The sequence below is a fragment of the Pollachius pollachius genome (genome assembly GCF_949987615.1).
Source record: "Pollachius pollachius genome assembly, chromosome: 1".
Classification (NCBI taxonomy): Eukaryota; Metazoa; Chordata; class Actinopteri; order Gadiformes; family Gadidae; genus Pollachius; species Pollachius pollachius.
This window is the reverse complement of record NC_136934.1, coordinates 32,168,903-32,187,644: the sequence shown is the minus strand read 5'-3', so window position 1 is coordinate 32,187,644 and position 18,742 is coordinate 32,168,903. Positions and strand designations below refer to the sequence as shown.

General features: G+C 46.2%; 2 protein-coding genes across 2 annotated transcripts; both read right to left on the bottom strand.

The window, feature by feature from the left end:
- Positions 1-267: 267 nt before the first annotated feature.
- On the bottom strand, positions 268-5,698 carry prpf31 (PRP31 pre-mRNA processing factor 31 homolog (yeast)). The gene is made up of 14 exons (XM_079745073.1): positions 5,561-5,698; positions 5,045-5,260; positions 3,512-3,572; positions 3,330-3,413; positions 3,116-3,213; positions 2,679-2,785; positions 2,398-2,567; positions 2,122-2,279; positions 1,884-1,973; positions 1,666-1,793; positions 1,486-1,558; positions 1,017-1,145; positions 645-743; positions 268-550 (listed from the first exon to the last, which is right to left on the bottom strand). The coding sequence occupies exons 2-14, from the start codon at positions 5,258-5,260 to the stop codon at positions 446-448; spliced, it is 1,518 nt and encodes a 505-aa protein (XP_079601199.1). The 5' UTR covers positions 5,561-5,698; the 3' UTR covers positions 268-445.
- A 1,444-nt stretch (positions 5,699-7,142) lies between these two features.
- Positions 7,143-12,582, bottom strand: lmtk3 (lemur tyrosine kinase 3; the record flags this gene model as incomplete). Its single annotated transcript, XM_079750524.1, has 8 exons — positions 7,143-7,279; positions 8,269-8,350; positions 8,438-8,763; positions 8,906-9,036; positions 9,130-9,293; positions 9,463-10,347; positions 10,714-11,725; positions 12,113-12,582. The coding sequence occupies 8 exons, from the start codon at positions 12,580-12,582 to the stop codon at positions 7,143-7,145; spliced, it is 3,207 nt and encodes a 1,068-aa protein (XP_079606650.1).
- Positions 12,583-18,742: the final 6,160 nt, after the last annotated feature.

The window sequence follows — 18,742 nt, the reverse complement described above, 5'->3', positions numbered from 1 at the left end:
TTACTCAAAGATCCAGTACCCGGTTAGAATAATATGTACCAGTATGGTTGGTGCAGGGGTTAGCACGGCTGCCACACAGCAAGGTCCTGCGTTTGAAGCCCACCGCTGCCACCAGGGATGGAGGTTCTGTGTTGGCTGCCTTTGACCCTGGCATCTTTGTGGAGTTTGCGTGATTACGTGACCCTACTTAAGAATGGACTCGGTTTTTGGACTCAAGAGGGGAAGGTTTGTGTAAATCATACTAATGAATACCAGACATTTAAGAAATGGCTTTTATTCACAACCACAAATCAATACGTAAAAATAAAACAAATAAGGGGAGACGGTGTGTGTGTTTTGGTGTGGATGGGGAGAGCATAATGTCCAAGTAATTTACAAATTGAGAAAATACCATCACTCACAATGTCTGACCAGTGGCTTTAAAAAAACTAAACAAAATAGACCATTATTCCTTCTTCACCTTAACAAACTCTGACGTGTTGGAAAAGTATTTCTGGTTGGCCTCAGCCACCTTCTTCTCTGCTGCCTGCGGGTTCACAATCTCTAAGCCCTGAAGAAGAACAACAACGACGATGACTTTAACACATGATCTTAAAACAAAAACCAATGAGTGGATGGGAGTTTTGTGAGGAGAGTTGCAATACCTGAAGCGGAGTAAAAGCCACGCTGGAGCTGATTCCCGAAGAGCGGTCTCTGACGGTAGACTTGCCCCCATACGTCATGCTCTGCTTCTGCAACGTCCTCTAGATAGGGAGACAAACAAAATACCATTTGTAGGACCATTACTGCCATTGGCATGGTTTTTACGTTATTCTCACTACTGTGCATTTTTATAATATAGATGACCCTGTCATATATAGATGAGCATGTCATAGGAATGTCCGTCTGTTTCACTGAAGATGTTCTACAACACATCTGATAACCAAAGACTTTAGACTGATGCAGTCTCTCGGCGATTGGAAAGCGAGCCGCGGTGACCCACGTTGTTGGTGCTCTGGAGCAGCAGGTGCCTTTACCTGGAGGGACTTGGAGATCCGGGCCTTTGTGGCCTCGTTGACCTGCGCCTGCCTGACTCGCCCGCTGCCACTCTTACCCAGCTGACCCAGACTGAAGCCCAGATCCTCTTGGTAGGCATCGTCTTCAATCTACAAACAGATAGACAGAGGTTAGAAAGGTTTCATTTGTGGTCGTGTGCCAGTGGCTTGCAGGAATAACGTAAGCTCACTCTGCGCAGTGGCTGATAGTGGTGCCATTCCTGTGTACATCCCAAACACTCAATGCATGATGTTCTGTCATAGACAGAAATAGTACAGACTACCAGTCCACTTGCGAGTTCGAGCCACACAAGAAAGCCCTTTAAATGATCCCAGAAAGGAAATTAGGAAGAGTGTTTTAGGACCCTTATAAAGCACATTGTTGAAACCAGTATTTCCTTTTTTTAGTCACCTCACAACGACCATGAAAGAGTTTTAGACTGCTGCTCACCTCTGCAAAGGTCATCCTGTTGGCGTGTTTCCTGATCTCCGTCAGGCCCAGGCGCTCCTTCATCTTACGATACCTGCACAAGACAAAGGCCTTCAGTTTGAATGGCAAACACCACCCTAATATCTCAGATTGTGCACTCTGTGAACTGCGGCCCTCATGTGGCGTGTGGTGGTTCCTCACCTCCTTCCACCTCTCTTTTTCCTCTGGCCGTCCAGTGGGGCCGGCAGGGGCTTCACCGTTTTCACTGGGGGAGGCTCCTGCCATTTGTCAAACTTCCTCTCTATCTCCTCCTTCAGGTCGTAGCCAACCTTGAGGGACGGTGAGGGATTAGCTACGCGGCTTTAATTACTCATCACTAATCGAATGACCCTCCTTCCACACGTCTGGCTGACCCGTACCTTTCCTACACCACTCTCATGGAAGCTGTCTACTCGGGCGGCCAGAGTGCACTTTGAGGCCACCAGACGAGCCGCTTTCCTCCTCAGGTCCTTAAAAAGGGGAAACAAATATGTAAAGACGCAGTTAGCCAACGGGCTGCAACCTCGTATTGAAAACAATTACACACAACCAAGAAAACAAATAACAGTGTCCATGCATGCCCCTGGCCAACAGCTGCATCACCACTCTCGTACTCACAGGGGGCAGCGACTGCACCACGTCACAGTGGTAGATGTAGCCTGTGTGGGGCAGCAGGGAGGTGCTGCTGAAGCCAGACAAGGTTCTCCTCTGGGCTCCCAACAACATGAGGTTACAGGCTGGCATCTTAGCCAGGTTGGTCAGGCCTCCGGCAATACCTAAAGTACATCAACCCATTTAAAAACTATTGTCAGCGAGACCCCTAGGCACAGACAACTCTGGGGTATTAGCTAAATGTACAATTTGGAAGGACTGGATGTTTTCTGTAGCACTCACCCATGATCTTGGCCGCCGTTGATGCTCCTACGATGATGGACACATTAGGAGCGATGAAGGACATCCTGGATTCTACGTATTCGTAGATCTGGTGTTTGGATTGGTTTAGTTCCAGGGCCATGTCACAGGCCTCCTCCAGCTTCTTCAGTTCATCATCGCCAAGCATAGTCCTACATTACAACATAATGGATCTTTGATCTGAATCATCCCCTGAAAATGCTGCATGTCATTTAACAAAATGACCATATGGAGAGGTGATTCATCTTTGGTTGACCCCTCACCCCTGTGTGGTAGACGCTGTGACGCTGACCACCATGATCGTGGCATTAGTGAGGATCTGCTGCAAATTCTCATTGTTCTTGCACTTGTCCAAATTGTTCCCAAGTTCCTACACAGAACAGACAGAACTTAATTCCCCAGACAGGTAATACTTTTGAAACATTTGATAATTTTCCCCTTCACATTGATCAGGTATCGTTAGTGTCGTGCATTAGGGTATCCGAGGGCCCATATTAGACTGCAGTACCATGCTGAAACATTATTGGGCTCTGGAAGCGGCTTCATTTACTACCATGGCTCAGAGATCAAACTAGGGAATAAAAGCTTGGTACATGTATGCTTTACTGCTTCAGGACACTTGTTTAAAGTACATCTTTACAGGGAAAAGACAATACTTCAGGGATAAAGTATTATATGTGCCTTTCACTACCCCACTTACTTTGACCGTCCGAACGTAATCCAGAGAGGTTGGCACAAGTGACTCGAGCTCTGGAAACCTCTTTGAGTATTTGTCACGGGTAAACTTGTGAATGATATCTGAAAAGGAAAAAGATATGTAAAAAAAATAAGCTTATATCAAGGATTATACAAATCAAATCTACAAAGTCATTTATTAGGACAACGGCAACAAAGATGTTTCAACATTCACTCACTCAGTTCATTTTCAATCTCTACTGTGAGGTTATTGGCTGCAACGATGAGTCTGTATTCTGGGTCTGACTCCACTGGGCCCATAACTACGAAAAAACAAATCATCAGAGAGAACAGAACAACCATAAGTGAGTTGTATTGTACCACCAACAAAACTAATCAAGAGCTGGGGAAATGCACTCACCTTCTGAGTTTTTACGCTGCTTTCCAACATAGATTTTGATTTTGTCCATGATTTCTGAAAACTGAAAACATATTGTTACTGCATCAAACATTTCTGCAATCTTACGTTTACCAGAGACAATGTGAATGTTACCACTACTACTTAATTTGTCCACCCCAATATTTCAGTGTTAGTTTCAGCGAACTAAAAGTTGCAGAGAGACTGCAGAGGCTGATTATGGTCCCACGTTCACGCAACGCAAGGAGGTTACAGACCCCTTATGTCCTTGCAGACCCTCCTTGCGTCCACCGCAAGGACAAGACGGGCGCCTCGCAAAAATTGTAACCTTCAGTCGAGTCGACGCAGCAGCAAGGGCTCTGATTGGTCTGCTTGCTTAATTCCAACACAGAACAAAAACAGTTTCAAAACTGCGTCGAAGCGTCTGCGTGGTCCTTGCGTTGCGTCGACGTGGAACCATAATCAGCCCGAGAGGTGTCCGTTCGACTGGATGATTATTTTACAATTAAATGATGAGCACATGGTTGGCTCAAAGTTAACATAGGGCCAGGCGTGTGCCATCCATATGGGCAGGTGGGGCAGCGAACTACTTGCAAAAGCATGCTCCCAAAAAAATAGTTCCTCAGTCTATTTTTAATAATGGGAATTTCACATTAACTATCAATAGTTTCTGTAGGCTTTCCGACTGTTTTTGGTCTGTTTACATAAAATTTTCGATGATGGTGGCGATTCTATTTGAGTTCAACGTGTCATGCAATGTGGGGCAGGATAGCTCAACATTCCTCCGTATGTTTATCGCGTAACCCTGCAGGCTGCAATAAGAATTGCAATCCGTGCTAAAAGATGCCTATATGGTCGTAAAGTAGTCTGCCCCATGGTCATATTCTAGAATTGTTGTTGTTTTAACTCAAATTATTCCACGCGTATATTTTTTCGTTTCTATATCAGATGCAGATATGGCGAATGGTGTTGCACCTGTGATTAACAGTGTTGAGTTTCTCTTAAAAAACCCATTTGAGAGGTTAAAATTGGAAGAGAAGTTAGAAATCAAACAACTTGGCCCAGACAGACCGGACATAAACATTATCCAACAAACGAAGGATAGGGAGAAAACTTACAAAATAACTTTCTTCCGAGCATGGTATGAAAATAAATAATGGCTTTGTTGTTGCTCAAAGAGAAATGCTGTGTTTTGTTTCCCAGGTCTACTTTTTCCAAGCAAGTGTGTGCACAGGACAAGGGGATATATGGACCACGGATGTGAGTGATGTGAAGTATATATATATATATATATAAAATAATGTATATATATATAATAATGTATAATACAATATTATATATGCATATAATATATACATATTACAAAAAGAAAACTGTGGGTGTGGTCATACACTAGTAGTTTCTGCCCCACTGAAATTTAGGGTCACCGCACGCTAGTGAACAGGGCATGTTATCGGAGAACCCCACACTCTTAACCCGATTTGTGACTAAATATTTCGCTCTTGTTGTTTACAGTTAGCGATTCTCACAGCTCACCTGCTTGCTGTCTCGGAGCTTGGCGATAGATGATACACTCTCTGTCCCAGCGTAGTCCAGCTCCATCTCCTCCGGGATGTCTTCCAACATGCCTTCGGCTTTGCATTCTGCGCCCTCGCCATCACTCTCTCCCTCCTCTGTTCCTCCATAGAGGTCGTCTTCGCCTTCCTCCCCGGCCTCCTCAAGATCCGCTAGTAGCTCGTCCGCCAAAGACATCTGCGGCCGATGGGAGTTATGAGTGATGAACGATACAGCCGCAAACAAGCTCAGCTTACATTGTTTAGTCGCACTTACACTGAATAATTCTATAAAACGCTATTCAATCATATTGCAGAGCGAAGAAAATGTCGTAGATGTAGCCAAGACACAATAGAATAGAATACATAACTTATATAGTTACAAGATAGTTTCAGGACACATGTTCACGACACGATACTGATATTAACAGACTTGATTGACTCGAATCGCTGCACATTGATTAGCGTTGTTAACATCGTTTAATTAGGAGTGTCTTACCTTGGGGGTTTAAAATGCAAACCAACCCCCCGTTTAGGCTACGTAGGGTAAGGTAAGTGTCCAGGTGAAAAATATATCGATTGTGTTTCAAGCTGCAGCGCTTTCCTTGTTCGGCATTTGGTCGTTGGTCGCGGGTCGATGACGTTGTAGTTTGGTCTTCTTCTTTGGTTGATGATTACTTAAGGTTTAGCGCCACCACCTAACCGCCAACAACAGGGCTCTTAGGAGGAGACATGCACAAGTGTAGCAAATAATCAAATATATTTAAAGAAATACACTAAATAAACTGCACTGTTTCACAGTTTTAAGTTTTTATTTACCCTTGTTTATACAGTACCCCTTGAAAACCATCCTTAAACAATACAGGTTTAAACCAACATTATAACAGACTAAACAAAGGGACTAGTTGGTTGTCGACGGCAAGATGGATGGTTATTAGTACAAAATGAGGAAAATTAACAGAGACACCAACAAATGGGAGTTATTTACTAATGATTGGCATCCTTTTTCATGCTAAGCTACATACATTTTCATTGAACAAAGTAAAATAATGACAAGACAGCTAGAAATCCATTGACGTCAAATAAAATAGGACATTACGGGACATATTTTCCTACAGAATGGCATATTTTAACAGATGGAATTATGCAAAATACTTTTTAGCAAATAGGGAAAATAGCAATTCATTTGTAAAGAACAAAAAAGGTAAAACATTTACTGAATCTGTCCTAAAGAAATATGTTAATTTAAATTATTGGAACGAAGCGCAAATACATTTATAACTTAATAAATACATGAATAAATAAATAATAATAGTAATGCTTTTGTGTATTAAATTGGCTTATGTGAAATACCAAGTACATACAAAAAATAAATAAGTACTAAACATAGCTTTCGAATTGTAATTAAAAAGAAGAAATTATACATTTTTCCGTGCAGCTTAAGAATACATCTAAACTTAAGAGGATCTAAACGGATATTTCACACACTTGTAATGATATTTTTTACAAATGTTTAAGTGAGTATCCTTTGAATAAAGGAGTCAAACATGATTTACCCAACTGCTGGCTACAAGAATAACTGACTGACTGCAATTAAAAATCTTCTTTTTTTATAAAGAGAAAAATTGAGTCCAAGCATTTAAATAGACAGATAAGACGACTCAAGAAAGTGCTTAACCTGCACATCTGGGGGGTAAAATACAGCGAAATGAAGCAGAAAAGGAGCAGGTAAGCTGGTACACAGTAAGACTCCCATTGCATAGCCGTCAAATCTGTTTTGAGATTTTACAAAGCTCCAGGCTCCCCTTCTTCCAGGACTCATGCCTTCGCCTCTTATCAGACCTTCATCAGCCAAAGACTAGGACTAAACTCCAGAAAACAGTGGCAGGGAGGAGCTCACCGACCCTAGTCATACAAAATCCTGCAGCTGGTAAAATCTAGAATGTGGTCAGCGTCTAGAACGGGAGTCTTTATTTTTTTTCTTCCATTGCCTATTCAATAAAAAAATAGCCTCTGAGAAAATGGCTGTGGGGTTGGGACGATTGGCTGGCCAGTCTCAGGGGGGGGGGGGGGGGGGGGGGTTATCCCACCATGTGGGGGTCGTTGGCGGGGCTGACTGTAAAGCGAGACGCCATCACTGGGTTTGCCCCTACCGGCGACCTCGCTTTGACTGGCAGCTCGTCTTTTCTTTTGGATTCTTTGCTTCTGGCGCTGGACCCTGAAGGAGACATGTAGAGGTTAGCAAAGCTGCGGAGCGGAGCCAAAAGCTATACTCAGGTAAAAGCCTTGTTACTTTAGAATAATAAAGACGTTATCATTAGAAGAAGCAATGGTCAACTTTGAAATAATGACTTGAGTAGGAGTAAGAAAGTCAGAAAGAAAGGATTACTCATGTACTGAGTTAGTGGTGGTTGTGTGCGATGAAACCCAACTTTGATGACAAAATCAATAAAAGTAAGATTTCATGTTTGATTGTGTGAAATAAAAAAATATAAAAAAGTTTTTGCCACAGAGTGATATGATTTCTGAGATCAAATCACATGATTAAGATTGCTTCTGCTATGCATGTGCATATGCAGTTATGAAATACATAAATCTTTTCTTTACATATCTTTTTTTTACCTTACAATGGTTATGATAGAGTAAAAGTGTGGGTTGTCTTAAATGAATGATTTATCATGTGTTTAAATGCCTTAAAACATCAGAATAAAATCCTAAAATAAAATCTTTGGAGTTCTTCACGATTGCCACTTTGAGATTTCCAAACAAGTAACAGAGAAAGAATGAAGTGTTAGTGCCCACCTCTTAACGCTGTCAGGGTGACATAACAAAGAGAGAATGCTTGTAGGGTTGTGCATGGGATTTATGTTACGAGTTGTGCAGGTATGTGTGGGTGAGTGAAGACTCTTCTTCACTCACCCACACATACAAGCAGCTCTCTCTCTCTCTCTCTCTCTCTCTCTCTCTCTCTCTCTCTCTCTATGAGAAAAGGAGAGGATGAATATGGATGATCGAATGTGACTGTCAGACTGTGAGGTTGACTTCAGCTCTCTTGTTATTTCGGAGCTGTCAGCTTTTTAGCAGCCTGTCAGGCTTTGACTAATGACTCAAAACTTAAAAGGCTTACCATGTTATATTAGTCATATTTTTTAATCCAAAACCATCATCTCCTCATTATGTGGCAGATGTTTTTTCTATAATACATACCATGTAGATCAAACTTGCTGCTTTTACCAGAAGCTGGAGTTGGACTGGGAGTGGAGCTGCTCAACTCATTCGTTGGAGTTTCCTGTTGCCCATTAACAACAAAGAGTCAGTTTATGTCTATCTTATGCCCTGAACAGTCAATTAGAGTATTGAATGAAAGTCAAACTACCTGATCGAACAGATAGACCGTGACATCATCGAAAAAGGAGACGTTCCTCCCTCTGTATTTCTCCTTGTCCATGGGCTCCTTGGGGGACTTCAGCAGACTCCTCAGGCCCACACGTTTGTCCACGTCTGTCTCCGTGATGACGATCACCCTTCTGGAGCTTTCATCCTCCTGCTCCTCCTCCTCCTCCTCTGGGTCGCTCCCTGGGGAGAGTCCCCTCCTCCCCCGCCCCAGCCGACTACTGAGCCCCCCCTCCCCAAATCCGCCTTTCCCAGAGGGAAGGGTGAGAGTCAGGGGTGGGAGAGCAAGAGAGAGGCGAGCGAGCTTGGCTGTAAGAGAAAAAAAAAGGTTGGCATCTACAGCCGAAATACCGAAAGATCTGTAAATCTGCTATTACTTTAACCTTCAGCTTTACATACAATAATAACCATACTAATGAAAAGCCCTAATGTGAATCTAACATGAAGGTACCTTTCATTGCCTGGTTTCCTAGAGCTGGTACGGATGTAGCCTTGTGCTGTTCAATCACAGGCAGCGATTCAGCTGTCAGCGCAGAGTCGCTGCTGGGACCCGGGCCCAGGGCCACCGCCTGATCCTCTTGGCTTCAGAGCACAGGGAGGAATCAAAATAGGTTAAACTTTGAATAAGGGTGAGGTTTTCTTTTCCTCTATTTGAAAACTATTTATATATTTTACCTTTGCTCTGCATTTTTGTCTTCCATTTGGACTGAATCCACAGTGCCATCTTTGCTTTGGGTCCCCCATGGTCGCAGTGTCACAGTCTCTTCCATAGTGGACCCCCACAGCACATTGGTTTGGACATTCTCACTCAAGGAGAACTGTAACCTTTCCTCGCAAACCTATAGGAAGATAATGCTTAAATAAACCAATGGTTTACTGCATTCCTGTCTCAGAATAATAGATGCGGAAGATGAAGAAGAAGAATTATATAAACAACGCAAGCTTAGGTCATAAACGTAAAATACGACCGTGCAACACTTTGAAACCTCTGTGGGGTCCTCTCCTCACCTGCATCATGAGGCCGTTCTTGGTGGGCATCTTGGAGAGAGAACCCTGGTCCTTGACATCAGGTGGGTGACCTGAGGACAGGCCTGGTTCTGGGCTGTGTGTGTCAGACCGCTCCTCCTGAGGGGTCAGCTTGGCCTGACCATCCTGGTCCACACACGCTGCAGGCTCCGCCACACTCTCTGAGTCCAGCTCCTCTGTGGCCCCGTGGGTCCTGGTCTCCTCATCATGGTGGCCCTCAGCACAGACAACCTCCTGCTCAGGGTTTTTCTTCAGAGACTCCAGGAGCTCCAGGTTCCCCAGGAAGACTTCCTCATCCCCAGATATGCGGCACAGTTGCTCCAGCTTCTCAAAGTCCTCCAGAGGCTCCTCATCCAAATCCCTCCACTCAGAGATGAGCAGCTCTGGGAGGGAGTTGAGGGAATGTGGTGGTTGTTGTTGTTGATATTTTTGCTGTTGTTGTTGAGACATGGAGGAGGTCAATGTCTTCTGCAATTGGTTATTATCTTCATCGTGCTCCCCTAAATCAGTTGTGACTCCACTTTCACTTTGTATTGTAATAATTACAGGTGAGAGATTTAGGTTAGCCGAGATGCCTTTGCTTTGTGTTGGAGCAGGTGTATCAGCTGGAGGCTCTATCGAAGAGTCACCTGCAATGCAGGACAGGGCATTGCATTTCTTTGTCTCCGCGCTTGCAATAAAGTCCTCCAGATTCATGTGACTAATCAGCTCTTCTCCCTCGATGAGAGACGGTGGCGGACTAGGAAATGAGTCATCTAAACTCTCTAATTTGTCATCTTGCACATCCAGATCTATGCTGTGTGGAGGACTAGGGAAATCCAAAGAACTGAAATTGTCCACCTGGGAATAAGAAGTCTCTGTGACCGCCTGCACAGGCAAATTAACATCACTGGCCGTGGGCTCTTGTTCAAAGGATGCATCATTTGAATATTTCCCACCATCTAACGTTATTATTATTTTCTTTTCAATGTCAAAGTCTTCAAGCTCTGGACTGATGGCACTTTTAGTGTTGATTTCTGGTTCAACATTTTCTAGACTTGAAATGACAATAGGTGGAGCCTCAGAAACAAAAATAGAAGTAGCAACACTCTCCAATGTGTCAGTGAAATGGTTCTCTGAATAAGAGCATGCGTCTTTTTCAATAACTTCATCTGACTGTTGATTTGAAGGCCACCTGTTAAAATTCTGATTCTCTTCTTCTGAAAACGCTAACTGCTCTTCACTGTTCTTCACCGTATCTACTGCTGGTGTGGTTTCGTTAAGAGCATCTTCCAATATCTCTTGCTCTGGGATTTCCAGATTCTCCACTTCGATCACTGTGATTGCATCTATGCTGGAATCATCAATTTCTTCTAGACTTTCAATATTTTCATTTTGCTGTATGTCCAAAACCTGATGACAGTCGCTGACTATTGAATCATGAAGTTCAAGGTTGTTGATCAGCCCCTGTCTCTCCACATTACAGGGTTCCTCAATCCCCTCCAGGGCAGCTGGATGAGGTTCACTTCCAGCCAGTTCATCATTCTCCTCCGTCTCCCAGAACTCTCTTCCAACCACAAGCCTCTCTCCAACCTCCCAGGCCTTCCCACCAAACCCAGAGAGGAACTCTGACCTCAGCTCCACATCCTGTCTCCTATTTTCCGGAGATGCCCATTGGTCGTTCTCTGCGGGCCACAGGTGCAGGTCGCTTTGAGTGAAGCGGTGACAGTCAAGCTCTCCGGTGATAACCGCTCTGCCTGTCCTGCCCTCCTCCTCGTCCAGGGTGTTCCACAGCTCTTTCCTCTTCTGCTCCAGGCCCTCGGGGGACTCTTTAGTCGTATCTTTAACAGGAACAACTGCTTTCTGATCTTGCTTTACTTCGGCCCTCTGGGGGGACTTCTCCCTCTTAGCATTACTCAGCTCCCCGGCAGCCAGCTGGTTCTCTGTCTCTGTCTTGGCTCCGTCCATAGAGCCCTCCCCGTTGGCTGAATAGCACAGGTTCCTCAGGCCCAACTCGTTGGCATCTGTGTTCTGGAGCTCCAGCCCAGGGCTCTCTTCATGGTCCTCCGCTTCTTCCTCACCCCCCTCGGGCCAAAAGGTACCCGCTCGAGGGCTTATCGTATCCTCCTCACACTTCTCATTGCTGGCATCCAATGGTGTGGAGGAGTCATCTTCAAGTGGGGTGTTGCTGGTTTGAATGCCATAGAACCGTGACAGGCGAGATTCATGCTTGTCAAAATGAGATGCCGTCATGGATTCCTCACTGCTGTTTCCAGAACAGGGGGAATTATGTGCAGGAGAATCAATATCTGCATGAGTAATTCTTGCACTTTCTTGATCGTCAGATGTTGACATACTATCCTTTGACTGACTGCTAGAGCTACTCTCGTCCAAAGTATTTGTCTCTGTGATGTTCTTGGGATGCGAGTACTCCTTTGTAGAATCCTGATGTTTGCAATCGGTTATCTTCATGTGAGAGACAATGCCTTCTATGTAATGCTTGTCTACCTGAGCTGTGTCCCCATATGAGAGCCCAGGCTCATCCTCCAAGTTGGAAAACATCTTAGCAATGAATTCAACGCTACCCTTGGACTGGGAATAATTAGACTGCATTGTTAAATTGCTGAAGTCCTTCATATTTGTCTCTCTGCACTCATTCTGGAATATGCCAGATTCATCGCTCTGGGCAAACTCTAGCCTGCTATTATGAATATTCTTCTCATGATCCTTACAGGACACATCATTTTCAGGAGCGTTCTGGTAATGATCCCTCTCGTTCTCCGACATCCCAATCGTGTCCCAGTCCTCAGCTTGAGATTTCCTATCTGAATCTGCAGCACACTGTTTGAGGGGACTCTTTCCTCCTGTCTCTCCCTCTTCCTCTGTCTTCTCCTCTATTCCTGTCAGCGTCCCCCGATCTCCCCCTCGCCCGCTGCCAGGCCTCGAGGCCCCCAGTCCTTCGGCGACCCTCCGACTCAGGCCCTCGCCCTCCCACTCGCTGTCGGAGAAATAGGCCGAATCTCGATGAGGAGTTTCACTTCCCAGAGCTCTCCACCCTCCACTTCCGCCTCCCCCAAGCCAAGAGTCGCTGGGGGTGAGGCAGTCGGCCGAGCTGGAGGTCATTGGGGACAGGACCGAGTCACTGGTGGTCATAAGAGAGATATCTGAGGATTGATCCCAGTCAGGCGTAGTTGGAGCAGATTGGAATTCAGCTGTACTGCTCTCCTCAGTCAGTTGGGTCTTCAGATAGCTTTCAAGATTGTTTCCAGAAGCAAGAATCTTAGCTTGGTTGGACTGAGTGGCAGGTTCTTCTTCTGCTATGCATATTGTCGCATCAGAATCATTACTTTGCAAACTGTTGCTTTTCAGGACAGCACTGCCAGTTGGTAGATCATCCTTCAGAATATCACCAGTATTCATGAAACCAGTCCTTTCACATTGGTCAGTCTCATGTGAAAAGGGTGTTTTGTTTTCACACTGCAGTCCAGTGGGCTCATTGTGAGATGGTGCTGACATCTCTCCATGTCTCTGTTCACCTCTAGCGGGTAAAGCCGGCCGTTCTGAACAGTCGTTTTCCTCTTTATCACACGGTTGGCTGAACAATAAACCGTTTTTGGGCATTTTCTCTGAAAACAAGCCACCTTGTTGGCATAGTTGTTCTGTATGTGACAAAGTATCGACAGTGGCTCCACCTGTCTCAGAGGCATGTGTGTCTGGGTCCGTCTGTGTTCCAGGCTGCTTATTTGGGCCTATGTGAAGGATTGGGATGTCAGGTCTTTTTGTAACCTTAATCTCGCTCTTCTTAGCCCGTTTGGTCACTTGAGCGTAGATGGCCTCCTTTTGTGTCTCATCCTTTCCCTTGTTTGACGCTCGTACTGAGCTCTCCGATTGAAAGCAGATGGTCTGGGAGGAGTCGGGGTCGATGCATATGGACTCGTATTCAGGGGACATCGGGGTTGGAGAGTAGGCCGACTCCTCGTCCTTCTTTTCTGTAGTTACTTTTTGACGAGAAATGATTTCCGTCAAGAAGGTTTCAGCGGAATGGATCTCCTTCATGAACTCTTCCCTGGTCATCTCCATCTTCCGGGGCTCCGTCTCAGGGTCCTGGAGCTCTGACCGTGGCCCCCCAGTGGTCATCTCGGCAAGGAGCGAGCGGGACCTCCGTATCCCCTTGGAGTAGGCCTCTTCAGCCTCGCTGTAGGAGGGGAGACCGGGGGCGCAGACGTAGGGCCGCAACCTGGACACCGGATGAAGGTATTTCACAGAGTCTTGTTCTAACTCTTCCTCTGTATCTTGGTCTATGTTCTGTGTGTCAATTTCTGTCAGAAAGAGTTCCCTTTGGAAAGACTCCTTGGTGACCGTACACTTCCCCTCTGGGCCCGTCCTGTCACCGTGTCTGTAGGTCCCCCATGAGCGTTCGGCCGAGCTCAGCTCCGTGACAAGGGACTGCGATCGGCGCATCCCTCGGTTTGGAAAAATATAATTCCCCCACCTCTCCTCCCCCTTCTTCTCCTGCTTCTCTTCTTCCCCTGTGTCTTCCTTGGACTCGCCGGACTCTGTCGAGGTGGTTATCTCTGTCAGGAACAAATGCAGGGGTGACTTCCGGGCAGCGGCCACGCTCTCCGCCTGCAGGTCGGCGTCCTCCTTCCATATGGTGGGAAGGAGAGTGGCCAGGCGGGACTGGGTCCGCCTCATACCCCGGGAGAAGAGCTCTGCTGTGGCTGGGTCTGCGTCCTCAGACAGGCTGGAGTGGCCGACGGTGGAGCTCGTTCTTACAGGGGACGTGAAGGGGGAGTCGTCCTCGTCCGAGTAGGTCGGACTGGAGGACGATGAACGCCCCTCATTTGGGATTTGGGTGCGAGGTAAGTTGCGGTAGACCGGCCGCAAGGGGTTCACTCTCCGTACGGGGGAGTCAAAGTCTTTCTTACGGGAATGGGAATGCTCCTTGGAGTTGCGCAACGACGATGCGCGCCTCATACCTTCCTCCCGGTCAGGATCTTCACAGGATAGCGGGTCTCTTTGAGTGTGGATGTGTGAGCGGCTGTATCGGGAGTAAGTGTCTGCCATGTTGTAACTGGGGTACCCTCTCATGGGCTTGCTGTGGGGAGGCAGAGGGGGAGGACACATTGGAGCAGCAGAGTAAATGGGATGGCTTGACGGGGGCAGGGACGGGGAGAGGGATGGCGACGGGGGTAGGGCCTGGCGCGAACGATGGAGTCCCAGGTGGTCAAAGGCGGACGGTGGGCAGCTGCCCATATGATGTGGGTCCGTCTCCACTCTTCCACCCAGGGTGTAGTGAGGCAGCCCTCTGTGGTATCCAAGCGGAGGGGCCGGGAGAGGGCGGGAGTGCAGGTGGCCGGCTGAAGACATGGACATGGAGCGTGGCTTCGGAGGAAGAACCGGGGCATGGGAACCACTGGACGAGTACTTGTTTCCTTCGCCACCCCGCTTCCTATCCTCTTCCTCGTCATCGCCGAGGTCCACTACTGAGAAGTCGGTTACCCGGGACGACGTGTCCCGGAACTCCGCCACTCCCGTGTTGGTCACCTGGAGCTGTACCTCACTGGAGCGGACCGTCTGGACGCTCCGGCCCAGCGTTCTACCATCAGTGGAGTACGGCACTCGCTCCTTGCCCAGCATCCCGCTGCGGATCTCCATCAGCTCCATGTCTCCGGGGCACATGGAGTCAGAGCCGTAGGGCGCTTGCAGTTTCCCCTTCAGAGTGGGCGATTTATCCTGAGGAGTGTGTTCCTCTAATCTGATGTAGTATTCACTGGCCAGGGAGGGGCTGCGGGCGCTGATCACCGGGACGACGGTGGGAGTGTCCAGGGACTGCCTGTGGGTATGGTTCAACGTCGGGATGGACTGGGGAGGAGGGAGAGGTTTGTAGCCCCGTCTTGCGTGGGCCTTCTCCCAGAAGTACTCAAAGTTTAAGCCCTTGCTGGTTTCGGTGACTGTGAGAATGTCATCCAGCTCAGAGGAGGACGGGGTGATGCAGTTCCCCACAGGGTCCAGGAGAGGGTAGGAGTTGTCTCTGTCTCTCTCTCTGCTGTACTCTCTGTCTCTCTGCCGCTCGGTTGTGGCGGTCTGAAAGGCAGGAGGACGGAGGGAGTCCCAGCGTCTCTCGAAGGACTCGTCGCTCTCTCCTCTCCTCCCTCTGCTGCCCTCGTTGTACTCCTCGTCCTCTTCATCTTCCTCGCCAACACTGCCCCTGGCGATCCCTCGCTCAGCTGCCAGGAGGGAGGAGAGGAGGAGAAATACTTCTGCTACGGAGGGACGCTGAGATGGAGGCAGCCAGCAGGACTGCATGATCTCATACCTGGCGGAGGAGCAAGCAAAACAAGGCAGAAGATAGGGATTAATTCATCACACGGCTGGGGGCATCATTCAAAATTATCATTAATAATTGATCTACATTATCCATTAAAATACAATCAAGCCTTGTGTTTTTAATCTATGTGTCAATCGTGTCGTGCTAAGTAACACTGACCAGTAGTCTGCATGGGACAATTTGAGCCTGGGCTGGGCCAGGGTGATCTGCCTCTCCCTGATGACAAAGGTGAGCACCTCTTCATCACTGAGGTGTCTATGAGGCTGGGAGCCAAACTCAAACAGCTCCCAGATCACCACTCCCAGGGACCTGCACCAGAAAGAGAGAGATGAGACATGAATCAAGAGACAAGCTTTCATGCACCCCCTCAGTTCATGGACATAGTGTATCCTGATTTAGAAGTATGTAGGCTGTTCCCACTCAGTAAAATGTCTTTGCCGATTATACCCACAAACTGACATGGCAGTGCTTTAAATATATTTTCAGAAAAGGCTGTCCTGCGCACAATTTTACAGTAAAAGATTTATCCAATTTCTCTGCATATCTGAATTATTAAAAGAAGGGTACTTACAATAACACGTTTCACTTTTATACGTGTCCTTTAAAAGTATATTGTTGAACAATATTTTCCCTAGTGTATTTTAAATCTCTATGGTTTTAGAGAAGCAATAGTTTGTGTTTGTATGATTCAAAGTAGTTCCTGGGAACCGAGGTCCTTCTAAAACGTACCAAACATTGCTGGTCTTGGTTTGGTCGGTAACAATGAGAGATCCTCTGTATTCCTCCAGAAGTTCAGGGGCTATCCATCGTAAAGGGATCCACAGCTTGTCTGGGGTCAGGTAATAATCATCCTGCAAAACATAGATATTCAGCAATTATTCAATGTATGCATTGGGCATTTTTTGTTATGGAAGCAGTATAGCTGAATATGTGTTTTTTTTGTGTCTGAAATGTAAACCTCTACAGTACTACCAAAACAAACCCAAATTCTTCAGTTCCCTCTTGGAAGGGGCCAACACACACATACCTTGTAGTGGTTATGTGACAGGCCATAATCTCCTATTCTAACTGTGAGGTCGGAGGTCAGCAGGCAGTTTCTCAGAGCCAGGTCACTAGAGAGGAGGACACAGAAATAAGCCAAAATACAGGATGAACCGCATAATACATTACCCTACATGGGTTAAAGGTGAAATGGGCAGATGTCTCCAGCTACCTGTGGATGTAGTTGCTTTCATGAAGGTGCAGCAATCCAGAGGTGATCTCGAAGGCCATTCGCTGAAGGGTCAAGAGGTCCCGGGTCAGGAGGTCAGGGGTCATCCCATCTGACTTTCTCTGGGCCCGCAAGTATCGCTTCAGGTCGCCCTAGTGATGAGAGCAGAAGAGCAGCTGAGTGACCTCCACCTCCGCCCACACACCGGCTAGAAGGCACCTGGCAGGCCTTCTTGCATACTCACACAATCTTTAAGTTGATACCATGCGCATGCCATGTCTCCAACAAGAAAGGCCATTTAGTGGGAGTTTGGACCCCAATGTCCTCTGAGGCCGTAGGAGAACTGATTAATTAGTTGGCAGCTAAGGCAAGGAAGGCCATATAAAAACTGGGGACACTGTGGTGGGATAGCTTATGCTCACTGTGGTTTATAAATGAGTAAATGCTGGGTCCTGTCTAGCTTATCTTGTAGAGCATGACATTAACCCTGCCAGGGTTAGGGGTTTAATTCCCATTGGGGAAACGCATGCTAAATAATTATGCACTCAAGGTATCTTTAGACAATAATAGTGTTTTGAATAAAACCCTCTGCCAAACGTCCTTTAGATATACCCATGTGGCCTATCCATGATATAATGAAACAAACCTTTTATTATTACCTTTTGCACTTGAATGGGACAATGGAAAGGAAGTAGTATTAGTAGCAGTAGTCGTACCAAGAAGAAGCTTGATGATAAACTAATCCTGCGGTGATAACTTTCAAGAAAGTCCATGTTGTTTGCGCCATCTATCCCTGTTGTTATACTGCACTAGTTTAGTTTAGTTTAGTTTAGTTTATTTATTTAGCACACATTAACATTAATGGTGCAAGGAGGGAACGAAGCCCAATGGACTTGTACAAGAGTTCCACCCCTGTCAATAATCACAATCAAATCATATTTATTAGGCTAACAAATAGACTTTAGACTTTACTTTTAAATAAGGAGACAAAGTACATAAATAATCTAAATAATCAAAATTAGATGGAAAAGGATGTGATAAATACATGTCTTAGATAGAGAAAAGGTCTTCTCTTAGTCTGAGAGTGTCAGACAGCATGCTGATCTTAATCAGTCATCATCTAATCAGGCTGAGCGGATGGAAAAACTCATCTTGCATAATGGAAACAAGAGGATTTCAAATGCTAAAAAACACAACAGGTGAATTTACTAATAGACCTGCAGTCTACATCCAGAACCACGCAGATCTCATTGGATGCAACTGCGGCTGCATGTTGTCAAAGATGACTATGAAGTCTTGACTATTATTGTGTGATATCGAGCTGGTGGTTATATTATTTTGGGATGTCCTTTGGCTTCTCTGTCTTACCAGCTGACAGAACTCCATGACCAGGAGGTAGGGGACGCTTTCATTGCACTGGCCCAGACACTGCAGGATGTTGGGGTGTTGCAGGCTCCTGAGAGGGGAGGGCAGAGCAGGAGAGACAGGGGATAACCTGTGTTAGCAGTGTGAGGGACCACCTTCTGTCTGGTGTGTGGAAACAAGGGTGATGATACCGATACCAACAGAATGAGAGGTGGATAGGAGTCATTACTTATTAGTACTACCATAGTTTAAGAGCTTCATATATCATTGAGAATAATGTTTAGGGTTTCCTGAGAGATCCATCAAAGTCTGAATCTTTAGAATATCTACATCAAAATAAATCCACAATTATATATTAATGGATTTATTTTGATGTA